Raw genomic sequence first — 24,700 nt, 5'->3', positions numbered from 1 at the left:
AAGGAACTCCATAAAAATTAAATCTTCTGAGAACAGACTTAAGATAATCCCATTCAACATTGTCGACAGAGAGCATTACATTTGGAGAATTGATATCGTTAGTATGATAAAGAATATCAAAGTACCTGCATAAATTATCAATAGAAGTACGACCAGGAACAAAACCTGTTTGATCTAAATGAATAAGACTAGGTCAAACTTTTTCAAGGCGCAGTGCTAAAAATTTGGCAATCATTTTGTAGTCAACATTTAGAATTGATATTGGCCTATATGAAGAACATTGAAGAGGATCCTTACCCTTTTATTGGACTAAGATTATGGAGGTCAGGTATAAGGACTGCAGGAAGTGACCTTTACTAAAGCAAGCATCAATCATAGCAAGAAATAGGGGCATTAAATAACTTGAAAAATGTCTATAAAACTCAATTGGCAGTCCATCCAAACCCGGAGCTTTACCACTTTTAAGTGTGGCCATGGCAGTCTGCAGCTCTTCTAAAGACACATCCCCATCTAATAATAATAATCTATCTTCTCGTGCTAAGGTAGGTAATAAAGTTTTCTCCAAAAAAGATCTGCATCTGCCCAGGTCACACTGTGAAGTAGATGTATATAGTTTACTATAGTATGATTTAAAAGCATCATTGATCTGAAGAGGGTCCATGGTAGTGCCGCCATCTTGTTTTTTGATTTTAAGAATTGTTCTATCTTCCGACTCTTTTTTGATCTGCCTAGCTAATAGTTTGCCTGCCATTTCACCCTGTTCTACATAGGATAATTTGGATTTTATGAATGCTAATTCACATGCATGAGTATTAATAGAATTATACTTCTACTTAAGTTCATAAATAAATAAAATATTGAAGTCATTACTTACATAGTGTTGCTTCTCCAAATTAATTATAGAATTTTCATCACACACCCTCTTATATAGGCCTTAAGCGTGTCCCATATTATCAATGGACACTCTGAGCTATTTTGATGTGCCTCAATGAACATTTCCAAATCCATTCATATACGATGTAAATTCCTCTTTTAAGAGTGACATAGTTTAAATCTCCATGGCTTAAAGTTTGATGCTAGCTTTCCAAATTCTATTTCACAAATCAAAGCAGAGTGGTCTGAAAGAATCCTAGCATAGTAAGAGCAGTTTATAATTTTCGAAAGATATTCAGCTGGGATAAATAAAAAATCCAATCGTGAATATGAATCATGCACATGGGAGTAGAAAGAGAACGCTTTCTCCTCTGGGTGAAGCGTTCTCCATGCTTCATAGAGTCCTACATTTTGTGTATTATTTACCAAAGCTCTTGACATATTAGATATTATATATATATATATTTAGTTTGAGATGATCTATCCAATTTTGCATCCAGTACACAATTAAAATCTCCATCCCAAAATATTGGAATATCATAATGGAGTAACATAATATAAAGATCATTAATACATTTAGGATCATCATAATTAGGACTATATGAATTCAATAGAATAACCTCTTCATGGGCTAAAAAACCTCTTACAAATATATTTTTTTACAAAACAATTTTATTTGTATTTTTTTACTTTACAAACGACACCCCCTAGACCTAACTCCCACCCCACTAACGTTATATACTCCCTGTACATGTCCCCCTCTAAGCAAAGAAAGAGGTGCTGCATGGTATACAGTCAGCTCCACCTTAATTACATAAAACTTAAATATCTGTATTGAAGTTTGAACATATCCTTTAACTATTGTCCATTAAGAGACAAAACTAAACAAAAACACTATCCATACTCCATGTAACTCCCAGTCTACTCATTTAAATTCTTTACGCCATCTGGCCAAAAATTTGGATGACGAGAAAAAAAAGGAAAAAAAAGAAAAAGAAGCAAGGCAAAAGCAGGCGTAAATAGTAATAATAATAGAAAATCAAACCAAACCGCCCTATAGACTACCTGGCCCGTTTATTTGTCTTATTATCTTTTTTTTTATTATTATTATTATTTATTAAATTTGTTGCTGGTTGTTTTTTGGCTCACTTTTTTTGATATTGAGTATTTTTATGTTTTGTTAGATAAACGGAAGTGTCACTTTTAAGATTTACCATATTTTCGTTTTTCGGTCAAATGGCCTTTTGAATGGGAGTGCTAGGGGCACTTTTATGCTAGCCTCAAAATAGCTATTTTTAAAACACTGAGAAGGCTCGACACAACATGAGACTTTGCTCCAAGTATCACCAGGGGCTCTACACATGAACTCCAGCTTTGAGAACATTGTTTGTGTACCCAGAGTTTACTAAAAAAAGGTTTTGAACAACTCACCGTAGGTCTTGTTGTTTCCGGCCGCTACCACCTCGGCAGTCAAACCGAGTCGATATCAAAACAAGTAGCCACAGATTTCGTATATCCCTTGGTCACCGGTGTAGTTAAGGTGTAGAGCTCCTGGTGATACTTGGAGCAAAGTCTCATGTTGTGTCGAGCCTTCTTAGTGTTTCAAAAATAGCTATTTTGAGGCTAGCATAAAATTCCCCTATTAATCCCATTCAAAAGGCCATTTGACCGAAAAACAAAAATACAGTACATCTTAAAAGTGACGCTTCCGTCCTAAATATGCTTTTAAACAAAAGTTTGACTCGGGTACATTCACAAAAAGACCCTAGGTTGCATTATGGCAAGAGTTACACTTTAAATAAATAAATAAATAATCAATAAAAATAAATATCTGAGGATAAAATTAAACCAATGAACTATTTTGATTGATTGATTGATTGATTTTTAAAACAGGGACAATGCACAAATAAACATTAAACTTGTTAAACAAGAGAATATGTCTTGGGCCAGGTTATAGCAACAATTGATCATTTACACCTGTAGTCCCTGGGCAGGTGTGACACATTTAAAAGATAACAGTTTTAAATAGAAATTTCACAGGATTATAGATAACGTGATGTCCATAGTAATTAAAAACAAGCAATTTAGCAAAAGAACAGGAAAACAGGGACGCCATCAGCCCACTCACTCTCTCTCTCCCCCCCTCCCCAGAATACGCACTCAAACAATTTAGCAGCAGCTTAGGCACATTGAATCTTATCTTGCTTTTTCTTTTTCCTTCACCAAACACGTGCACATCATTTGAATGTTGGCTGAGTTATTTATCACTGCGTTGTCATTCCTTTCAGTGAGTGCTGAAACAATCAAGTCTGTTTATTCCGTGCAAAGAACGCTGAAAGCCTGGTTTAGGTTTAATGAAATCTTAATGTGGCTTCTTCGGGTGTGGCAACAGTGTTGATAAAGAGCAATAACAGAACAATAGCAATAACAACAGATAAAGCAGTCATGGTGTCAACTTTTAATGATTGATGAATGATCTTTAGTGGCTGTCCTTGCTTCCTTCAACTAAAAAGAAACGTTATTATTTATATGTCATCTTGAAATTGAATTGCTCTTACCAAAATCACATCTATTATTCTTTAGATTTAAAAGAAATTAGCCTTGCAAAAACAATGAAGGGCACATATGTTGCTCATATGTGAACCAACATGAAAGACGAGTATCATCAGCCTGTTTCAGTTCCAGACTTGTGTTGTTGTTGAGCTCACCACGATGAAATATAGTAAATTTACAACTTCCTCATGGAGGTTCAGCTAGCAAAATAGTCAACAATATGAAGACATGCAATATATTTGAACTACATCTCTGAGGCATAATAAACCATAGAATGTGCATATGTGAGAGCTACAACTACATACAGAAAAAGTAGGCTATAAAGAGGTTAAAGTACTGTGTGGTGTATTATTTATGAGTTTATTCAAAGGAGAATCATCATCAACAAATTCTCTTTTATTCACTTGAATTACAATTTTAGTAATATGCACAATAGTAAACAGGGGAAATTAACTTTAGGTACAAGAGCTTAAATTCCTTTTAAATGAACGTGTTTCATTTGTGATGGGAAACAAAGAAATCATTGGGGTGACATAGTTCCTGCTGCAAAAAGGAAACGGTTCTATAGCCATAAAGTATTACCTCCTTATGTGTGAAGAGCGTGTCCAGTCTGGTCCATCTCTGGTATTTGTGCAGAATGTATGCTGGAAATCTGTGAAACTGCATGGGGATGAGACTGACTGATGTTCATACATGCCTTCATGCTCACAGAGACTATCATGGGTTCATGCAGAAACTGGCGGCAGTCAGAATAATAAAACAGGGACATAAAAGATTGTGAAAAAGGGACTTCTTAGTAGATGCATGTTTATTTGACTTTTAATGTCTGCAGACTTTTCTGTTTAATGCCCATATGCTGGCAATTAAATGGTCATTAGTGGCACATTTCTGCCAAACTGTAGGCCTAATCATTTCCATGCTCAGACAAACTGCTTAAATTATGAGCGTTAAAAAAGATTGTGATGTACTTGAAACCACAGAAGTATAAACACCACTCTTTTTTTTCTCCATTTCCATGTCTCATCATAGTTTTCCATTTGAGATAGGATTTGGCGCCCTCTGCAGAATATAGTCATATATATCAGTAGGCTACTCCTCTCCATTTAACACTCTTCTGCTATATTTAGATAGTTTAAACAAGAGATCTTCAACACGGGGTCCGGTACCCCTAGGGGGTCCTCAGAGTTACTGCAGGGGGGCTGCCAAATTATTGTAAATTTTTTTAAAGTGCCCATAGGAGTAATTTACAGGGGGGATGGGGTGGTTACAACCCCCCCAATAATCCAAACTGGCCATTGCAACCCCCCAAAAAATCTATTATAATTTCCTATACATAAATAAAGACATTTGCACCATACATTGTTGCAGAAAGATTTACCAGAATGCAGGAAATTAAGTGTTTCATAACTTTTTAATAACTTATGCACTACAAAGGTATGTAAAAAGGTGTTAGGTCGCCCTACACGTTATTGTAGGCCCAGCTTAAAACACAACATTTTATACAATATATAGTAAGGGGTCCCTGCTCAGTCTCTGTTTCAGTTAAGGGGTCCTTGAAGACCCCTGGTTTAAACAGAACTGCAAGAGGATGTACATAATTTACATCACTCACAAAGAATAACTGATTAACTGATTATTTTATATTAACCACAGAAGCCATTATGTTTAGAGCTTCATGGAGAATGGTCAAATTATTATACTTTTTTTGATTTGATTTGATCCGTTTTTCTACACAAAAGAGTGATACAAGTTCAAGTAATTCTATACAACTTTGTGTTTAATAATCATAATAATTGAAACTGTTAAGATCTCTGCAGTTTTTTGATCTTGTTCGATTTTCCACAATTATATCAAGCTTAAATTGTGAACCTTTTTAGTGCAGCCTACATACGATGCTTGTACAGTTTTCACGGTGTGTGTGTGTGTGTGTGTGTGTGTGTGTGTGTGTGTGTGTGATCTAGTGGAAACCACAGAGATGGAGTTGAGTACTTTGCCAGGTGTTTATATGTCTGATTTTGTCATGTAAGACCATGTAAGATGCAGTCACGAAACTTACACAGGTGTATAGTTGAGATCAAAATGAAGGCCGGGGTCAAAAAACTGTGTGGTCCGCGCAAGGGCGCCTGGTCGGATTTGGCGTCACAGATTTTTAGGCATTCTCTTATCTCAAATGGCTTGAAAATAGGTTTGGGCTGAGCCTGGGCTGAATGTTTACAACGTCTGGCTCCACCCCTGCTTGAAGGGTTTTTGTACTACTCTACTGTATTTTGGAGGTTACCAAATATTGCACTTTGTACTCCACTACATTTTTTTGACAACTTTAGTTACGAGTTACTTTTCAGATTTAGATTATTAATACAAGAATGAATAGAATAATAAATTATGAAATATTATTATAGCTGAAGCTACCCGGCAGTATATAAAGTAGGCTAATTAAAGTGAGCTCCACTTTCATCAGCTGCAACATAAAAGTGATGAATACATTAATGAATCACTAATTATAATCAAATAATAATATATATTATTCTGAATTGGACCATTTTGCAAAATGAGTAGGCTACTTTTACTTTTGGTACATTACATTTTTGTTAATGCTAATACTTTTGTACGCAGGACTTTTACTTGCAACAGAATATTTTTACACTGTTGCTACTCATATATATATATATATATATATATATATATGGTTGCTCCTTTTAAATACAGTAGTAGAGCAATATCTAAATGCTCACCTTCTTTGATAGCATACTGTAATTATGTAACATTTATTATCACATAATGATATATCACATAATGAGATGAATAATTATTACACATTATTTATTATTACATTTACTATGTTCTTATTTTCTTTATTGTATGGAAACAAAATATGCAGATTTGGGTGGCAGTAGCTCAGTCAGTAGGGAGTTGGGTTTGGAACTGGAGGGTTGTTGGTTCAAGTCCCCATATGGGCCAAAGTATGGTGGTGGACTGGTAGCTGGAGAGATGCCAGTTCACCTCCTGGGCACTGCCCCTTGAGCAAGGCACCAAACCCCCAACTACTTGGGGCTCCTTTCCATGGGCAGCTCCCTCACTCTGACATTTCTGCATTAGTGCATGTAGAGGTACTGAGCGTGTGTGTGTGTAATTCAGGCCTGTGTGTAATAACAACAGATTGAAAACATTGTAATTTCCATTGTGAGATTAATAAAGTATACATTATTATTAATTATCTTTCCTATTTTTTAACCATTCATTTTGTTGGCTATTCATATTTATCTGTTATGTTCTGCTTCTAATATTGAGGCTAATAATCGCCAGGGGGTACAATAATGGCGATTATTAGTAATAAAGTAAAAACATGACATCACATTAATTAATTAATAAGTTATGTTTTAATTGCCTTTTTATTCTTAGACTATAAAATGGTTCTTATATGTTGTTTGGTTTAATTTTCAAACACAATAAATCATGGTTTCTGATTAAAAAAGGCCTACTTACATTGATGAATATGCCATTTGGCTAATAGAATAATGTGGGGTCAATTGATTAAGTGACCATAGTACATACTTGTTTCTACAAGGCTTTCGACCAGCTTTAGACTGGGAATCTGCCTTGTTGTTTGTATATTATGTTATGTTATATCAGATACGGTTTAGAAAGGATCATTGGTTATATCTATGAGTAACATCCATGGTAACACGCATAGAAACAAAGAAATCAATAATAATAAATACAATTTTATTTCTATGGTAACACCTGTGATGAAGATTAATGTTTTCTTTTAAATAATAGGAAAAGAGCTGCTCTTGTGACCCTCGACCAATCGGATTCCGCTGCTCTCTTTCCCCCATAGTAACGCGCGGACTCGCTTAGCAACACCAACAGCACTCCTATAGCGCAGCTGGGAAGGTTAAATCAGTCTTACTTAACGTTAGCTACTCTCTTTCAACCCGTTTAAAGCAGCGTCAGGAAACATGGTGAGTATGGAATAAGACGTTTTCTTTCCGTACACAGCACACACTTTTAAATTAACTTAGCTATCACGCTAGCTAAGTTTTTATTGCATCAGCTAGCTAGCTAATTGCCGAACTTGTAGCTTTAACCTTAGCTAGCTAGCTAACGTTAGCATTGCCATGAATGAAAAGTCTAAGTTAGCAAAGTTTCATGTTTTATGACAATGTTACGTTTTAATTGTGTTAATTTTTTTGTATTAATTAATTAATTCGTAAAAAAGAGCGTCTATAATTTAAGTTAACGTTAACCTAGCTAGCTAGCTAGCTAAAGCTTCCTGTCTGACTGTGCCGTGTGCACACCGTCTCTGGTTTGTTAGTAACATACCAGACTACTAGCTAGCTAGGCTTGTAACATTCCTCTGCTTCACCGCCTAAATGAAACAAAGGGCCTGGCTGCAACCCCCGGTTTTTCTAATAAAATGAATGAATCAGGCAAACAAATAGCTGACAGTACAACCCTATAAAAGGTTACAAATGATGTCCCTCCACAGATATTTTATGTAATACTAATAATATATATTCTCAAATCATCATGCGATTGTTTTTCTGCCTTAATCACATTTATTTATTTTTAAGACTGTAAATAAATGTGCAGCATGTGTCAGGTGACTTGGTCATGATGTTGTGGTACCTGGTTCTTTGTAAAGAGCCTTTTTTATTCATTGTTCCCCTCTTCCCTTTGGACCTTTACTTTTGAGGTGTGATGATCTCAAGCATCTAATTAGACATGGTTTTAAACATATACAGTAGATGTCTGGCAATATTTCACAGTAAATGTTACACATTTTTGTTTTACTCCAGCATGAGTGTACCTTTTAGTTTTCTTTTCCATTGTCACATGTCTAAAATAATGCGAACAGGTAAATAACCTTATTTCTATTTTCCACAGCGTGAGTGTATCTCCATCCACGTTGGTCAGGCTGGTGTCCAGATTGGCAATGCCTGCTGGGAGCTTTACTGCCTGGAACATGGGATCCAGCCAGACGGACAGATGCCCAGTGACAAGACTTGCGGAGGAGGAGATGATTCCTTCAACACTTTCTTTAGTGAGACTGGAGCTGGAAAGCACGTCCCCAGAGCTATTTTTGTGGACCTGGAGCCCACTGTTGTCGGTAAAACTCTATTTAAATATATAGATGCCATAGTTACCTTATTTCATCAAGTCAAACCCTCAAGTGATTTCTGATTAAATCGGTCTCCTTAGATGAGGTGCGCACTGGGACCTACCGCCAGCTGTTCCACCCTGAGCAGCTGATCACCGGCAAGGAGGATGCTGCCAACAACTACGCCCGTGGACACTACACCATCGGCAAAGAGATCATCGACCTGGTGCTGGACAGGATCCGCAAACTGGTGGGTAACTTAATATCAAGAGGATTCATTCCTAATTTTCACATATTAAATTAAATGACATATCTCATATGTGATCACTGTCTCTCCCTCTCTCTCCTCAGGCTGACCAGTGCACTGGCCTTCAGGGCTTCCTGGTTTTCCACAGCTTCGGAGGTGGGACCGGCTCTGGTTTCACCTCCCTGCTGATGGAGCGTCTGTCTGTCGACTATGGCAAGAAGTCCAAGCTGGAATTCGCCATCTACCCAGCTCCCCAGGTGTCCACCGCTGTGGTGGAGCCCTACAACGCCATCCTGACAACCCACACCACCCTGGAGCACTCTGACTGTGCCTTCATGGTGGATAACGAGGCCATCTACGATATCTGCCGGAGGAACCTCGATATCGAGCGTCCTTCTTACACCAACCTGAACAGGTTGATCAGTCAGATTTTGTCCTCCGTCACTGCTTCCCTTCGTTTCGATGGTGCCCTCAATGTTGATCTGACAGAGTTCCAGACCAACTTGGTGCCATATCCCCGTATCCATTTCCCTCTGGCCACCTATGCCCCTGTCATCTCTGCTGAGAAGGCTTACCATGAGCAACTCTCAGTGTCAGAAATCACCAATGCCTGCTTTGAACCAGCCAATCAGTTTGTAAAATGTGACCCTCGCCACGGCAAATACATGGCTTGCTGCCTTTTGTATCGTGGTGATGTGGTGCCCAAAGATGTAAATGCTGCCATTGCCACAATCAAGACCAAGCGCTCCATCCAGTTTGTGGACTGGTGCCCCACTGGTTTCAAGGTGGGCATCAACTACCAGCCGCCCACTGTAGTTCCTGGTGGAGACCTGGCCAAGGTCCAGAGGGCTGTGTGCATGCTGAGCAACACCACTGCTATTGCAGAGGCCTGGGCTCGGCTTGACCACAAATTTGATCTGATGTACGCTAAGCGTGCCTTTGTTCACTGGTATGTGGGTGAGGGTATGGAGGAGGGAGAGTTCTCTGAGGCCAGAGAGGACATGGCAGCTCTGGAGAAGGATTATGAGGAGGTTGGAGTGGACTCTATTGAGGGTGAGGGAGAGGAGGAAGGAGAGGAGTAGGGTCTACTTACTAATAAGTAAATCTGAATTTAAAGTGTATTTCCTGTACAATATACAGGAGCACAATGTTTTGCATTTGTTTTTAGATGTGTACCCTTGTGTTTGAGCAATAAATGTGTCACTGTAGTTGTTTCAAGTTAATAAAGTTATTTGCCTTTGTTCACTGGTATGTGGGTGAGGGTATGGAGGAGGGAGAGTTCTCAGAGGCCAGAGAGGACATGGCAGCTCTGGAGGATTATGAGAAGGTTGGAGCTGATAGTTTTGGAGATGATGATGATGGAGAGTAATATTAAACAGGCATGCATTCCCCTTTTATTGATCTCTGATTTGTTATTAATGTAAAAAAATAATTTTGTTCATTAACTGCACTATTTTCTGCTCTCTTTAAAACACTCCTTCCACAGGGAGGTGCTCACACTATACGTCTAAGCCACTGTTAAACGTTTAACATAACTTATCTACCTAAGATAGGTTGTATATTCTTTTGGTTTGTCACTTAGAAAATCTAAAATGCTTTGACTATGATTATACTAAATGATCTTGCTGCTCAACTCACTTAAGTCACATGGGGGCAGTGGTGTTCATCAGATGTTTGAACTCCGCACCTAGGGTGAAAAGGCAAACTACCCTAAATTTCAAATGGTTGCAGTATAACATTTCTAGATCTCACATTTAATAATTGATGGTGATTTGTGATGTACACAAGAAATGCCTGAGAAGACAGTGGGTGAGAATTATCTTGTGATCTTTAAAGTATCCAATGTATGAAATATTCAGACTAAATGTGAAATGATACAGATTATACAACTGACTTGATGAAAAACAATATCTTAGGGTAATGGTTAGTATCAATATTTTAATGTTAAGAACTCCAAAACAGATGTATAGCAGTTTTGTTTCCCATTTAAGACAAATCCTCACTCCTGTTTTTGCTCCAGCATTATGCAACTACTGTAGGAAGTAAAAGAAAAAATCATTTCTAATCCTTTCTCTTAACAAATGGGGACCTCTGCTGGTATCATGCTGTACACCAGGAAGAAGATGTGATGGAAAGGAAAACCAAGAAACGTAATGCTGTATCTTGTCAACAGGACATCTATATACAGTATATTGTACTGAAATATATAATTTCATTTGAAACTTTCATCTACTTTTTTTCCCTTTCTAACAGATGGGTTCTGTGTCACGCTTTGGAGAGAAGCCAGGCTTGGAGGGCCAGGCGAAGATAGTGCTTTTTGTGGAAAAGAATGGCTTAGCCAACACTGCCACCCAGTGACCACAACCAGGAACTCTCCAGAGTGAGCTACCTACCAATATGGAAATGTAGGCAGAGGTATTTTGCAGTGCATCTTTTAATTCTGCAGAAACTCAATCAGTAACCGATATACATCAGTATAATTCGCATCATTGCCGGCATCCCTAAAGTTCTGGTGATAACAGATGTACAAACTTGTGGTAGCCTGTGATGTAAGGAGCATTTCAAGTCATTTCAAGTCACATGCTGGCAGAAGGTTTGAGCTAACCATGTTGTTTGTGCAACAGTTTATGAACTTTGATCTGGTAAATGAATGTGCTCTGTGCTTCATGTCAGCTGTGCAAGTATTTATTTAGTCAGTCAGGATTACAGAGCAGACTGCCTTTCTGGTTTATTAATTAGAATCAGAAAGGAGTTTATTGCCACAGTACGTGGGATTTGCCTTGGTGATTGGTGCGTACATACACAAACAAACATATTAAACATGAATACGGAATAAACAATGAATACAGAATAAAAAATATATAGTATGTGCAGATGTATAGTCCAGAATGGAGGTAAGTGCAAGTGTAATGACTAGGGATGGGGGGGGGGTTAAGTCAGTGCTTTTATTAAAGACACTGAACTCTGTTAACATCATTTGTAGTATTTTTCATTTAGCCAGTTGATCTTTTCAGACCATTCAGTACAATAATCAACATTAAAAATAGTGTTAATTCAAAACTTATTTCAGAGGCATTGCCCAAGACAAGCTTATTGTATGGGTTAACGTTAAGCAGTAGTATTTACTAACCTGCATTTGTAGTACTCAAATCTCATTCCGGGCAATATACTAGTTCAGCTACACTTTATTTACAGTGTAGAGCAACTGCTCAAAAAACAAAGAAAATTAATTTAATAAGTCATTAACCATAGAAATCTGCTATTAAAAATGGTACATTAAAACACATCACATCCAGACAGGACACAAAGTAAAAATAAAAGCATAGACTGTATTATACAGTCTATTCTTTTAACATGTATGTATATTTTGGCTATTTACTTGCACTTATTTACCGCAGTGAATTCATTAAATAAATCTCTTAAAAACTCAGAAATATGAAAAGTATGTCAAGCACTTTGTCTGTGCCCTTTCCTTCGTGTTAGTAGAGCCAAAGAGGAGAGGAGAGACCAGTGTATTGCATGGATGTAAGAGCCTAGACAGTATGATTAAGACTAGTTCATCGGGCGTCGATGCAGCCATGGTAGCATCACTTCCGGTTAATACTTTCAAAATAAAACAAAGTGTAGCTACGCTTCAGGGCACATCAGGGGCATGACGTTGCATATTATTTTGTCATGTTGAAGCGAAGTGTCGATACATCCTGTCACAATACTTCAAAGGTCAATATTGTGGAGAGTAGTGTAGAGAGTCGTAAAAGGTCCATCAGCGATTACCTAGTACCGACAGACCACAACTTTACTCAGGGCGAAGGTTGCTGACGCTGTTCAATAGTTAGAAGGATCCGTTTTGACAAGAACACGTCACGTTAGCTACAAGATAGCTAACTGACTAATTAAGTTGTTTTTCGGAGTTTTTCCGCTCACTGGGTAAGCCTGGATACCGTAAGCTAATGAAGGAGCTAATACTAATCATGTTATTAACAGACTTCTTATATTTACGGTGCTGTTGGTACAATGACATGGCGTAATAGCTGAACTCGTGTAAACAGAAACGTTAGCTGGTGTTAGTTTGTGTATCTAGTTTGTTAGTTTGTTGTGTAACTTTATAATCAGCTTTAGCCTACTTTAGCGACATCTTTTAAACCAGATAAACAAACGCACATAACTGCAGTGAATTAGCTAGCTATGTAACTTATTTTATCAACAGCAGTCCGAGAGACTACTCAGTACAATTACACGGGCCTTCTTTGTGAGTAATATTAAACTATTTCTAATCGTGAATAAGGTGATCTTAACACTGGGGCCGAAGTTAAGTCAGCAGTAGCATAACCTTTAGCCTTAAATAACGTAAAGTATTATGATGTGTGTTACATTCTAGCAATGGTGACAATCTGCCCTCTCATGCTGGACATCATTAGTGCTGTATGTATGGATAAGGTAAATTGTAAACAAAGCTAATGTCTTATTTCAGAGGGAATGGAGAAAGCTAAACAAGATGCATTCGACAGTGCCAGACTTCAAGTTATCAAAGATGGCTATGAGAGGGCTTTCGAGTGCATTAATAAAGGACTCACAGTAGATGAAGCTGGAGACAAGGCACAGGCCCTGGAGCTCTACAAGCGAGGGCGACAGCACCTTCTCCGGGCCATTAGTGTGCCCTCACAAGGACAGGAGTGTGTCGGCAGCTCCTGGGAATCAGCCAGGCAGATGCAGCAGAAGATGCAGGAGACGCTGAACAACATCACCACTCGCCTGGCCATACTAGAGACCAGCTCGGACCTTGAATCTGCAACTACATTAAACGCTAGCAGTGTGTCTGGCCTTGATGCTACAAACGTGTCTGAAGAAGGTCTCTACCCAAAACTTCCCACCAAAAACAAGCCAGAGAAGCCAGCTCCACCAAAGCTACTTTCTCCTAACAGCCAGGCAGCAGGAGCTGTAGGAGAGGTGCCAGCATGCAGTAGTGAGGGTCTACCTCTCTCACCTACCAGACAGCCTGTGGTTCCAGCGGAAAAGCCTCCAGCTTACTCTCCTCAGGCGGCTGACGGCCACCTATCTGTCTCATATGGAACGGAGTCAGGGGAAATGTCATTGGTTGGGGATGAGTTCTACAGCCGTACATCTAACTCAACACCATCTCCCCAGAGTATGGGAGAAGAAGGAGAGGAGCTGGTGTATATCCCTCACGGTGTACAGATATTCTTTGTCACTCCTGAAGGGCAGGTGAGCGCTCCGTCGTACCCGGGCTTCCTGCGGCTGGTGAAGTTTACTAGTGACCATGAAGCGATGCCCAACCGACCACCAGCATTTCTGCAGGTAAGAGAAAATAAATATTTCCAGCACACTAAACACTCACTGGTATAAGTTTGAAAGGACTAGATTAGCCCTCGTGCCCATCTGATGCAATAAGTACAAGTGAAATGTCATCACCAGTCATTCTTGTACCATTGAACCCGAGTTTGTAACATTTGCTCGGCTAATCAAGACCTCTTTGAGTGTGAGTCATCAGCAGGGGGAGATATGCTTGTTAATGATCTATTTCCCTCACCCCATGGACCTGATCATTTGAGTGTTGTTTACTCAGTGCCCTAAGCTCAAATGGATTTATGGGTATGATGTCATCATCCTGGAAAATCCAATCAGGATCATTATTGGCTCAAAATTGGACATAGATGGTATCTCTCACTCACTCATGACTTACTGGAAATCAACTTTCTCCACATTAGGAAAACTCTGATGATCTTATGACAATTTATTTACACAAAATATATTTGGTGTTATAAAACATAATAATAATAATAATAGACTTTAATTGTCATTGTGCAGTAGAACTATACAACAAAATTTGCTTGTGCAGCCTCTAAAACAATACTCACTTTCATATACAAACTCACACAATAAATAAAATAAGAAAAATATAAAAGACATTATCAAGGCATGCAATATTGAGTCCCATTGCATAGAATCCCTATCTAGAAAGTGCAACTGTGCTGGCTGGGGGGGGGGGGGGCATGATTGTTCAATTCTGTGATGGCCCTGCGGATAAAACTGTTGTGCAGCCTGGAGGTGCGTGCTCTAAAAGCCTGTTTCCACCTGCCAGATGGAAGCAGGGAGAAGAGATGGGTTGAGGGGTGTGTCTCATCCTGCACAATATTGTGCGCTTGGCGGAGGCAGCGGATCTTAGATGTCGTCCAGTGGGGGCAGGGGAAGTCCAATGATTTTTTTCAGCAGATCTTATGATTCGATGGGATGAGGGATTTCCTGTCCTTCCCTGTGCAGTTGGCATACCATGCAGTCGTACAGTATGTTATGACACTGTCGATGGAACAGTGGTAAAAGATCTTAAGCAGCTCAGCTGACAGGTTGCTCCTCTTGAGTGTTCGTAAAAAGTAGAGCCGCTGTTGCACCTTTTTGACCATGGAGGTTGTGTCCTCTGAGATCATGATCCCCAAGAACTTAAAACAGGAGACTTTTTCCACTTCCTCACCATTCATGATGAGGGGTCGGGGGTCCTCCTTACACCTTCTGAGGTCAACTATGATCTCCTTTTGTTTTCTTGACATTCAGGGTCAGATTGTTGTCTTGGCACCATCCTGTCAGTCTGTCAACTTCATCTCTGTAGGCGTTCTCGTCGCCGTTAGAGATTTCTCCCACCACAGTTGTGTCATCTGCGAATTTTCTCATTGTATTCAAGGAGTGGATGGATATGCAGTCATACATATTGGAACCTAAATTATAATTTGGCCATGTTCATAAACAATACATAATCTTTGCACCCCTAACGTGTTAAACCACCAAAAGCAGATATTTTTTACAGTATGGGCGGTGCTTAAAATGCACAGTGAAATACCAGAAAGTAGTTACAACTGCAGAGTCTGATGCATTAAAATACAGCAGCATCATACAGAATTGAATCCTACATTGAAGGGATTTATCGTGTTCAGTCTTTGTTGAAACAACAGTTAATAAGGTAATTCAGTGATCACAAGACGGCCAAATGTTATGTTGTCCCCAGCCAGTGTACAGACCACCAGGCCTTTGAACCACTTGCTTGGTTTGTAATGTGGAGGTCATATGTAAAAACTACAAACAAGTGATAAGATAAGAAATAACATGAAGCTATGCAAGCATATCAGTGTAGACTTTTGTTAAAAGACTAAATCAATACTGTTATCTTATTCATTTTAACATCGAGGCCAAGGGACTACATATGAATTATGGCCAATTTTTGACCCATGTATACATGCATTTTTATTTATTTATACTGTCCCCTTCTTAAATAAACTGAATTGAATTGAACTTATCCTGTTTTAAGCAATTTTCTGTTGTTTTATGGAAGTGTTTTAGCCTGCTGTCAAAACAGCCAACACACACGTGACACTAGTGGATCATGAGACTAATATTTGACTCTTCATTGGGGAATTTCCCAGGTGCATATTGCCAGCAGGTGACATCATTGATTCACATGAGCGCAAGTATCTAAACCCTGCTTACACTGTTATGCCCTATAATCCTGTTAGACATGTGGCAGTCAGAGGGAGACGGAGTCCTCTGATTTTCCTTCTCAGTCGGTTCACTGTGTTGCACTAATTAGAATCACCATTACACATGTGGCTTGTCATTTTGAGGTTGTATTCGGAAATCTCTGCAGAGCTCCTTTCCCCTCTTACATTTAACTTCTATGTTAATTTAATCGTCATTGTACCTTGTTGTATATGTGGACACATAGTTCATCATGACATCATACATCATCACTTTTTTTCGCAGCTGTTGCATTCTTTTTTTCTCTTTGTTTTGCTTCCTGCCAGGTGTGTGACTGGCTATACCCTCTCATGGCCATGGACTCACCAGTGTTGCTGTGTAACACTGGTGTGTTTATGTTTCCGGACATGATGGCGCCAGGTCCAGGCTATTATGTTGGGGTGGTGTTGTCCTCTGAGCTGCCTGCTGCAGACAGACAGCTGTTCCAGGACCTGCTGTCCCAGATGACAGATCTCAGGGTACAGGTCAGTGGTCTTTGGGGAGCAAATGTGGGAAATATATTTGTGTATATGTGTGTGTGTGTGTATATATATATATATATATATATATATATATATACACATACACACATATACACAAGTCATCTGCCGCTTAATGCCATGTATTTCATGCTGATTTTCTCACTGACCAAATGCTCAAAGAAATTGTCCTCTGAAATGTGTTTGTACTGTTCTCACATCAAAATATGTTTCCAAAGAATTATTACACAGTGCCTTTTGGCAAATCCTCTTGTGCCAGTGGGCGGCACAGAGAGCTATTTTAAGCAAATGAGACCGTGAAGAGTGCACTGGTGGTATTGGTAGTTACAGTCATGGGACAGTGGGTGCATCTTCATTTTGCGTACTGTTTAAAAGCTAAGATCACACTCATCAGTCTTATTGTTTAATAATATGAATGTAGTACTAGAATGCCTGAGCGTCAGTACTAATGTTGACTTAACAAATCAGTGAATCTATTTGGGCCTAAAATAGATTTGTCCTCACACAAAGATATTTTTTTGTTTAAAGATTCTGTGTTAATATGGAGTTGAAAGTGCAAACTCAACAGTAACACAGCGGCCCCCCCGAAACGACCCCCCACCCCACATCCCTGAAAGAATGACATAATTATATAATTATGCGTGAGATAAAGCTGTTTTCACACAAACGGGCAGTTCGCTTCTCGTTCCTCGCCTTAAAGTGATGGTTCGGAGTAATTTCACCCTAGGCTGCTTTGCACCTTGACCTCGAGCCAAACAACCCCCCATAAGCTTTTTTCCCCTTGTTATAACGTTGGTCGAGTTAGCGTTATCAGCTGGTTAGCTTAGTGCAGGCACTAATGGATCCACGTTTGTATCTAGTAAATTACCCCACTAATAATGCCCGGAATGATACCAAACTTCTACAGTAGTACAAATAGTTTCTGTACTTATAAAACGAGGCATTACGACGTTTGTAACTACACCAGAAGTATATTTAAATTAAAGCTGCAAGCAGCGATGACGGGCCCTCACTCCTTGCCGAGGGGGTACTGGCAGACGCAATATCACATGTAGACCACACATTCTAAGTTTCACGTAAATCGGATTAACTTTGGCCAAGATACAACCGTTCCTGTTTCGACACCCACCTACAGGAACTTGGTCCTCCATAACTTGCACACTGTTTTAGCTATCAAAAATCTTTTGATAACTTTTTGTCATGAGGGTCCTCTGAGTCTATATGCAAGTTTTCGTGCCGATCGGACTCATTGGAAAAAAAATTAAAACGGCGCCATCTAATGGCCGATTAACGCCAAGTTTGGCACAGATGCTAAACCGGCCATGAAGAACGTGTTCAAGTTTCAGGGCAATCGGAGTAATTAGTTCCAAGATAACACAACTTCCTGTTTAGGCAGGAAGTTGCTGTAACTTGTGCTGACAACGCTCGAGTCCAATCACTACATAACTTTGTAGTTTTTGCCAGGTCTGACGTGTGCAAATTTTTGTGAGTTTTCCAGCATGCTAAGCCCTTCAGAAATGTGAGTGACGTCGTGGAATAATAATCCTTTTAAAAAACAATAGGTTCCTTCGTGATCGGGCCCTAACTAGAACTGCAAGCAGTTATGACGGGGTCCAAGCATCCCGGCGCCAGGCGCAAGTCGCCCCTGACGCCAGGCGCCCCCGACGACCTGGGGAACATGTGAAAGTGGGACCCAAAGTGTAACGGTGGGGAGGCAAACGTCAGGAAATATCGAGAGGTGTGAGCCGCAAGGTCTGTTGTACATTGCCATTGCAAATATCCCAGAGCCCTAAAGGATTTTTGACAACCTCTGGTCTGTCTGTTTTTTTTTTCCTATAAAAGCTTGTAAAACATCAACCCTGTTGTCCATAGTCAATCTATAAACATCATTTCTTTTCAGGAAAAACTGGGCTATTAGAATATTTGTGCTGCATTGAGGTCACTTGAATCTTAAAAAGGTTGTAGGACCATAAAGACAAATAAATAAATAAAACGGAACATGAATCTCACAGATATATATTGATATCACACACACAGCTATGCCACACAAGCATTTGTGTTGTCTAAGACAGTTCTATATATTTGGAGTCATCCAGTGCAAAAATAAACATATTGAACATTATAACTCATGTAAAGGACAAACTATTTACATTTCTTACATACGTGTATCAATTTTGGATGTAACGGTATGGATTAATGGCACAAAGACCCCGAAAACCTCTGGACTTCTAGGCTGGATACAAAACCTTCTGGAAGGGCTAGGAAGACAACAAAGACATCAGCAGAACGGGGCGACTGTTCACTTTTAGCTCCAAAAGACTAAGACTGTTTCTACTAGTTATAATTTATAAAGTTATTAAGTTATGAATCAGAAGTGATATTTGGTGTCGTATATGACCTATATGCTCGACCTCAGAAGGGGTAAAAGGGGCCCAAACTGGTCTACGTTGACTATAGCACCCCCTAATGGCCAATCTTTACCAAATTTGGTACAGAGCCTCAGAGCGGCATGCCGAACAATCATCACAGGTTTCATGTTGATAGCATTTACTCAGAGATATTGCAATTGCAAATTTATTGGCCAAAACAAACGTTGATTATAGCGCCCCCTAATGGCCGATCTTTGGCGGATTTGGTACAGAGCATTGTAGTGGGATATAAACTTTATGACCTTGTAGCGCCCCCTAGTGGCCAACTTTCGTAAAATGTGTGGGACACCTCCAGCGGGTCACGGCAAACAAGAATCTTAAGTTTTGCGTTGATAGCATTTATTTTGGTCGAGATATGGCAAAGTTGGTGTTTTCATACTTAGCTACACAAATTTGTTTGTGTGTAATATGTGCAATTTTTATCAGATAAAAATTCTTTGGATAACTTTTTGTCAGGTCCGTCTGGAGATGCTACCTGCCAAGTTTCGTGCAGATCGGTCGCACGGTCTAGGAGGAGTTCGGCAAAGTAGATTTTTGATAAATCGCGATTTTTCACGCATAAAAGCCTAGGCGGAAATGGGCGTGGCCTATATCAGGAGATTCAGCTGGATCCAGGGAACGTGAAGATATATGGTTTTTGAATGTGCGATGTACGGTTTGGGAGTTAAAGGGCCAAACGCGTTTTTTCTGGAATAGCGCCACCTACTGGTGGATATGTGTAATTTTTTTGAATCTTTGCAATTTTCACCAGTTGTGACGTGTGCAATTTTTTTTGAGTTTTCATGCATCCTAACCCCCTCAAAAATGCGACGAAGGAATCGGAAAAATAATCTGACCAAAAACAACAGGGTCCTTGCAGTTTCACTGCCTTAATAACACTTGCCTGATGGAAACTCCTCAGCTGCTACCGCGCTATTGCCGGAAGAGACTACTGGTAAAGAAGAATCAAGAAGCGAGTAAACAGCAGAAGCAGCTCCTGCAGCGTGAGGCGATAGGACAAGGTGCCACACAGTTGTATATATCCTGGCTGCGGTTTAAATGCAATAGATGTTGTGCTCCGTGCGTGATCTCGTGCGGTAGCAGCCGAGAGGAGTTTCCATCAGGCAAATGTTATTTAAATATACTTCTGGTGTAGTTACAAACTTTCTAATGCCTCGTTTTATAAGTACAGAAACTATTATATATACTTACGGGGGGTTGTTTGGCTCAAGGTGCAAAGCAGCCTAGGGTGAAATTACTCCGAACTATCACTTTAAAAGTTTCATTCATTTTAACTTTACGGGCCGGCTACATTGCACGTGTAACGTATGGCGGAGCGGGCATTCCAACACTACGCTTTCACCATAATCAATGAAACTGGCTACACCGGGCACGAGAGCAGCGCGTAGTGGTGCGTAAGCTCCGCGGAGAACCCCTCTACAAGCGTAAAAATAGGACAGTCTACCGTTTATATTTTTTACGCGAGGTGTGTATGGCCCTTTTACACAGAAATGGATCATAAAGTGTCATTACTTCTTTTAAATTAAACTACCGATATACAGGAAATGACCTTCATGACTGTGAATGAGAGTATATTGGCTTTGGTTTCATTTTGAGAGTTTCTGTTTCTATTTCTTGTTTCCCTCACCTGCGTCCTCTGATAACAGCTGACAGTAGATTGACGTTTTCCCAGCTCTGTGCCGGCTCCAAAAACTGAAGAAACATCAACAATCCCAAAACAAAAGCTCTACCCCTCCCAACACCCTTCAGTCCTCCAATCATCACAAACAAATTCTGCAAGCATAGCAAACACTGCAGCCATTAAATCTGTTCCTCATATCAGGAAAAAAATGACTTACTGCTTACAGAATACTTTGAGGCCGCAGACTAACATGATTTAAAACTTTTTCATCGTCATGGCCTGGCATGAAACTCTCGCTCCTGCTTAGGTCTGAGCTGGCACACTTCTCCAAGTTACCCCTGCCTCAGCATTATGGGGATTTGAGACAGGCAGGTGAGGAGAACTAATCAGTTATAATGCTCTTATCTGCAGCAGTTGGAACAACCTCAAAGTTTCAGCTGAAAGACAAGTGCCAGTTCAGCCATGATGGAGGTAGAGACGCTGGCTCAGATTGATGCCAAACAAGGTCATTTTTGATTTATGCAATCAGCCTAGTCATCTCCTCTGATGGACCTGATTCCTTATCAGCAAGTACGCACTTTTGTGTTTTCATTTTTGGGGGTCAAGTAGAAGAATTGAGGTTTTCAGCACAAATGGAGACTGTTTTCTGAAAACACAGAGACCTTTCAAATTTGGCAATCTCTTTGTAGCAAACAAATAGCGCATTGTAACGAGAAGCACGGAATACTAAAAGGAGCTATTGTGTGAATTAGGGGGTTACTTGGAGACAAGCATCTGAACGGAGATGTGTACAGCTTGCACAAAGTAGCAGACAAGTTGTCCAAAGATTTGACTGACAAGTAGGTCTTATTTTCAGCCCACATTGTCTGTCTTCATATTACATTAGCTAACCAATGTGTCTATGTGATCAGGCTCCAGATGAAGTTGCAGACAACATTAATCTCAGTCAGAAGGTGTCCATCGCTACAACCGAGGAGACTGAACCAGCTGTGATCGAGGAGGAGAAGGCTCTGCCCGAGTGGAGTGAAAAGGTGGCCAGCGGGATCCTGACAGGTGAGGTCCAACTGCGTCTTCCCCCTAAAAATCATAATGCTTTTTTTGGTGAAAAATTAGTTCGGAAAAGTCTAGAGACTCTGTGACTAGCCCTATATGATCCTGTTGTCCTATCAGGTGCGTCATGGCTAAGCTGGGGCCTGGTGAAAGGAGCGGAGTTTACAGGCAAGGCCATTCACAAAGGGGCATCTAAACTTAGGGAACACATCACCCCAGAGGACACACCCACCCACGTCAGCCCCACCGTCACCAAAGGCCTCCACGTTGCCAAGCAAGCGACCGGGGGAGCTGTCAAAGTCAGCCAGTTTCTAGGTGACAAAGTCATTCCTGGTCAGCTTGTTTAACTAACCTTGTATGTAGGGCTGCAACTAACAATTATTTTCATAGTTGATTAATGGGTTGATTATTTTCTCGATTAATCGATTAGTTGTTTGGTCTGAAATGTCAGAAAATGGTGAAGACAGTTCCTCATATGTCTTGTTTTGTCCACAACTCAAAGATATGCATTATTCAGTTTTCTGTGAGGAGTGAAGAAACCAGAAAATATTCACATTTAAGCTGAAATCAAAGAATTTTGAAAAAATGACTCAAACCAATAAATCGATTAACAAAATAGTTGGCGATTAATTAAATAGTTGACAGCTAATCGATTAATCTTTGCAGCTCTACCTGTGTGGTTATTTGGCAGTGGACCTCTAATTGAGTAATGCTGTGTAACTGCAGTGGACGGGGTGTGCACGGTCGCTGGCTGTGTGGGTCGAGAGTTGGCTCCCCACGTGAAAAAACACGGCGGCAAGCTGATCCCAGAGTCTATGAAGAAAGACAAGGATGGGCGTTCCAACATAGATGGAGCCATGGTGGTGGCTGCCAGTGGAGTGCAAGGTAGAGAGCATCATCTCCACTGATTCTAATCTCCACTTTATAGTCTCTAAGAGAAGGTTGTTTACATAAAATAAGAGTACTAAAATGTGCCAACATGCTTTTGTATTTTGTGTATTTGTGCAGGATTTGCGACCATGTGGACTGGTTTGGAAGTAGCAGCAAAGGACATCACAACGAGTGTAGCGTCAGAGACGGTCACCACCGTAAAACACAAGTAAGTCGTCAGTTCAATTTAAAATAACTTGTTTGACCACTGTCACTTGCAATTCAAGTTTTTCCTCGACACTGCTTTCTAAACAGGTTTTTGATGTGTATGTTGCAAATGACCTCTTGCATTGTACATGCAACGTGCACTCACTTTTTACTTTTTCAATTTACTTTGCAGATTTAGGGGTCTACAAAACATCTTTGACCCACCTAATGAGAATAGGTGTCATTTTTCCTAATTCTACACAGCTATTGCTATTACTACTACTATTTTCTCCACTAATCACAAGCATGACATGAGTCTTTTTTTTTTCTTTCTTCCTTTCTTTGGAATGATTTGGCTCTTGCACAAAGCTCTCTAAAGTTATCTAAGCTGCTGTGCCTGCTCACTGCCCTTCCCTGTGTGGCGGTTCACACGATGGTGCGCCTTTTCACTGATTTCTCCAAATGCTTCTGATAGAAGTTTCACAGTTGGCAACTTTTCGGTCTATCCTGATTTAAAAAAAAATCTTCCCATATTGTATAAATTGGTATTACATGTTCCAATGATGAGCAAAATATCTACACAGTATAGTTGATTATTTATTTGCAGGGTTGGGCTACATGAGCTAATATAAATTTGTCAACCATTAAGAGTTTTTGTCATACAATTTCTCCCTTTTTAAGTGAAGTATCAATTTGACAGGTAGTTAATGAACTGGATTAGCCAAAAACAAACATTCCCATCCAGCTGTCTTATAATTTAATGGTTTCTTATTTAATTATTTAATAATCAATATTTTGGGGGGGGAAATTACACATACCAAGATAGATGATCAATTGCCCACCCTTTAAATGTCTGAACCATGGTGAAAAAAAGATAAGAATTCAGATTCTTGCAGTCAGTAATTTCTTAATTTAAGATTGCGCACTTGCATGGGTGTAATTCTCATATTAAAATCCATATACAGCATGGCATCTTGGCAATCCTTGCTCTGCATATTAATGAATTCTCCCCAAATCCTCTTTGTTTCTCGCTCTAACATCCCATCCAATCTGACTTCTGATGAAGGTACGGGGCAGCAGCAGGACAGGCCACAGACCACGCTGTCAATTCTGCCATTAATGTCGGTCTCACTGCCTGCAATGTTGACAACCTGGGGATCAAAGCTGTGGTGAAAAGGACTGGCAAGCAGACAGCGAAGGCCATTTTGGAAGATTACAAGCTCCAGGAAAAACCAGAGAATGGGAAGCAAGTGGAGAAATCGGGCAAATAGCTGGTAGTGCCCTGCCACATTCCCTCAGTAACGCCTTAAAGCATAATTTTCATTCTTCTATCAATTAAATCTATATTCAATAGTCATTATTTATAAAACGTGTTCTATATTTACAAGGCAACTACTGTTTTATGCATATACTATAGTTTGATACAGCTCTAAAGCACTTTAGTCTTGATGTAAAATAAGGTAGATGGACCTAAATGAAGAGAAACAGCAGATCATATAGTCCAAATTAAAACATTGTTATATATTGATACGCACTGTCACATTCATACAGGTCACTTATTTTGGAAGATAACAGAACTTCCAAAGTTCTAATGAGACAACCTGTAGGGGGACCGAAGCAGGAAAAGTTACATAGTGTTGCTTTAAGTCTGCTCTTTGTACAAAGACAGCATTGAATTGCTGATATACATACACTGGAAACTGTCCTAATCTTTGTGAAGCATCTGTG

The 24,700-nt window shown here is 39.7% G+C and overlaps 2 protein-coding genes across 3 annotated transcripts; both read left to right on the top strand.

Annotated features, from left to right (window-relative positions):
* The first annotated feature begins 7,373 nt into the window (after nucleotides 1-7,373).
* On the top strand, nucleotides 7,374-9,856 carry LOC144512394 (tubulin alpha chain-like). The gene is made up of 4 exons (XM_078243135.1): nucleotides 7,374-7,388; nucleotides 8,314-8,536; nucleotides 8,629-8,777; nucleotides 8,879-9,856. Exons 1-4 carry the CDS (start codon nucleotides 7,386-7,388, stop codon nucleotides 9,854-9,856), a joined length of 1,353 nt encoding a protein of 450 aa, XP_078099261.1. The 5' UTR covers nucleotides 7,374-7,385.
* A 2,583-nt stretch (nucleotides 9,857-12,439) lies between these two features.
* Nucleotides 12,440-24,700, top strand: spartb (spartin b). Of its 2 annotated transcripts, XM_078245696.1 has the most exons (9): nucleotides 12,440-12,701; nucleotides 13,246-14,090; nucleotides 16,583-16,780; nucleotides 21,757-21,898; nucleotides 22,016-22,210; nucleotides 22,622-22,780; nucleotides 22,904-22,994; nucleotides 23,166-23,210; nucleotides 24,039-24,700. In XM_078245696.1, the coding sequence occupies exons 2-9, from the start codon at nucleotides 13,251-13,253 to the stop codon at nucleotides 24,241-24,243; spliced, it is 1,875 nt and encodes a 624-aa protein (XP_078101822.1). In that variant the 5' UTR covers nucleotides 12,440-12,701; nucleotides 13,246-13,250; the 3' UTR covers nucleotides 24,244-24,700. The 2 variants fall into 2 exon arrangements, with proteins under 2 accessions (XP_078101822.1, XP_078101824.1); XM_078245698.1 differs by lacking the exon at nucleotides 23,166-23,210 and having other exon boundaries at nucleotides 12,441-12,701.

The sequence above is a fragment of the Sander vitreus genome, chromosome 3 (genome assembly GCF_031162955.1).
Source record: "Sander vitreus isolate 19-12246 chromosome 3, sanVit1, whole genome shotgun sequence".
NCBI classification, from domain to species: domain Eukaryota; kingdom Metazoa; phylum Chordata; class Actinopteri; order Perciformes; family Percidae; genus Sander; species Sander vitreus.
Note: the sequence above shows the minus strand (reverse complement) of the source record. Positions and strands in the feature narration are given on the sequence as shown.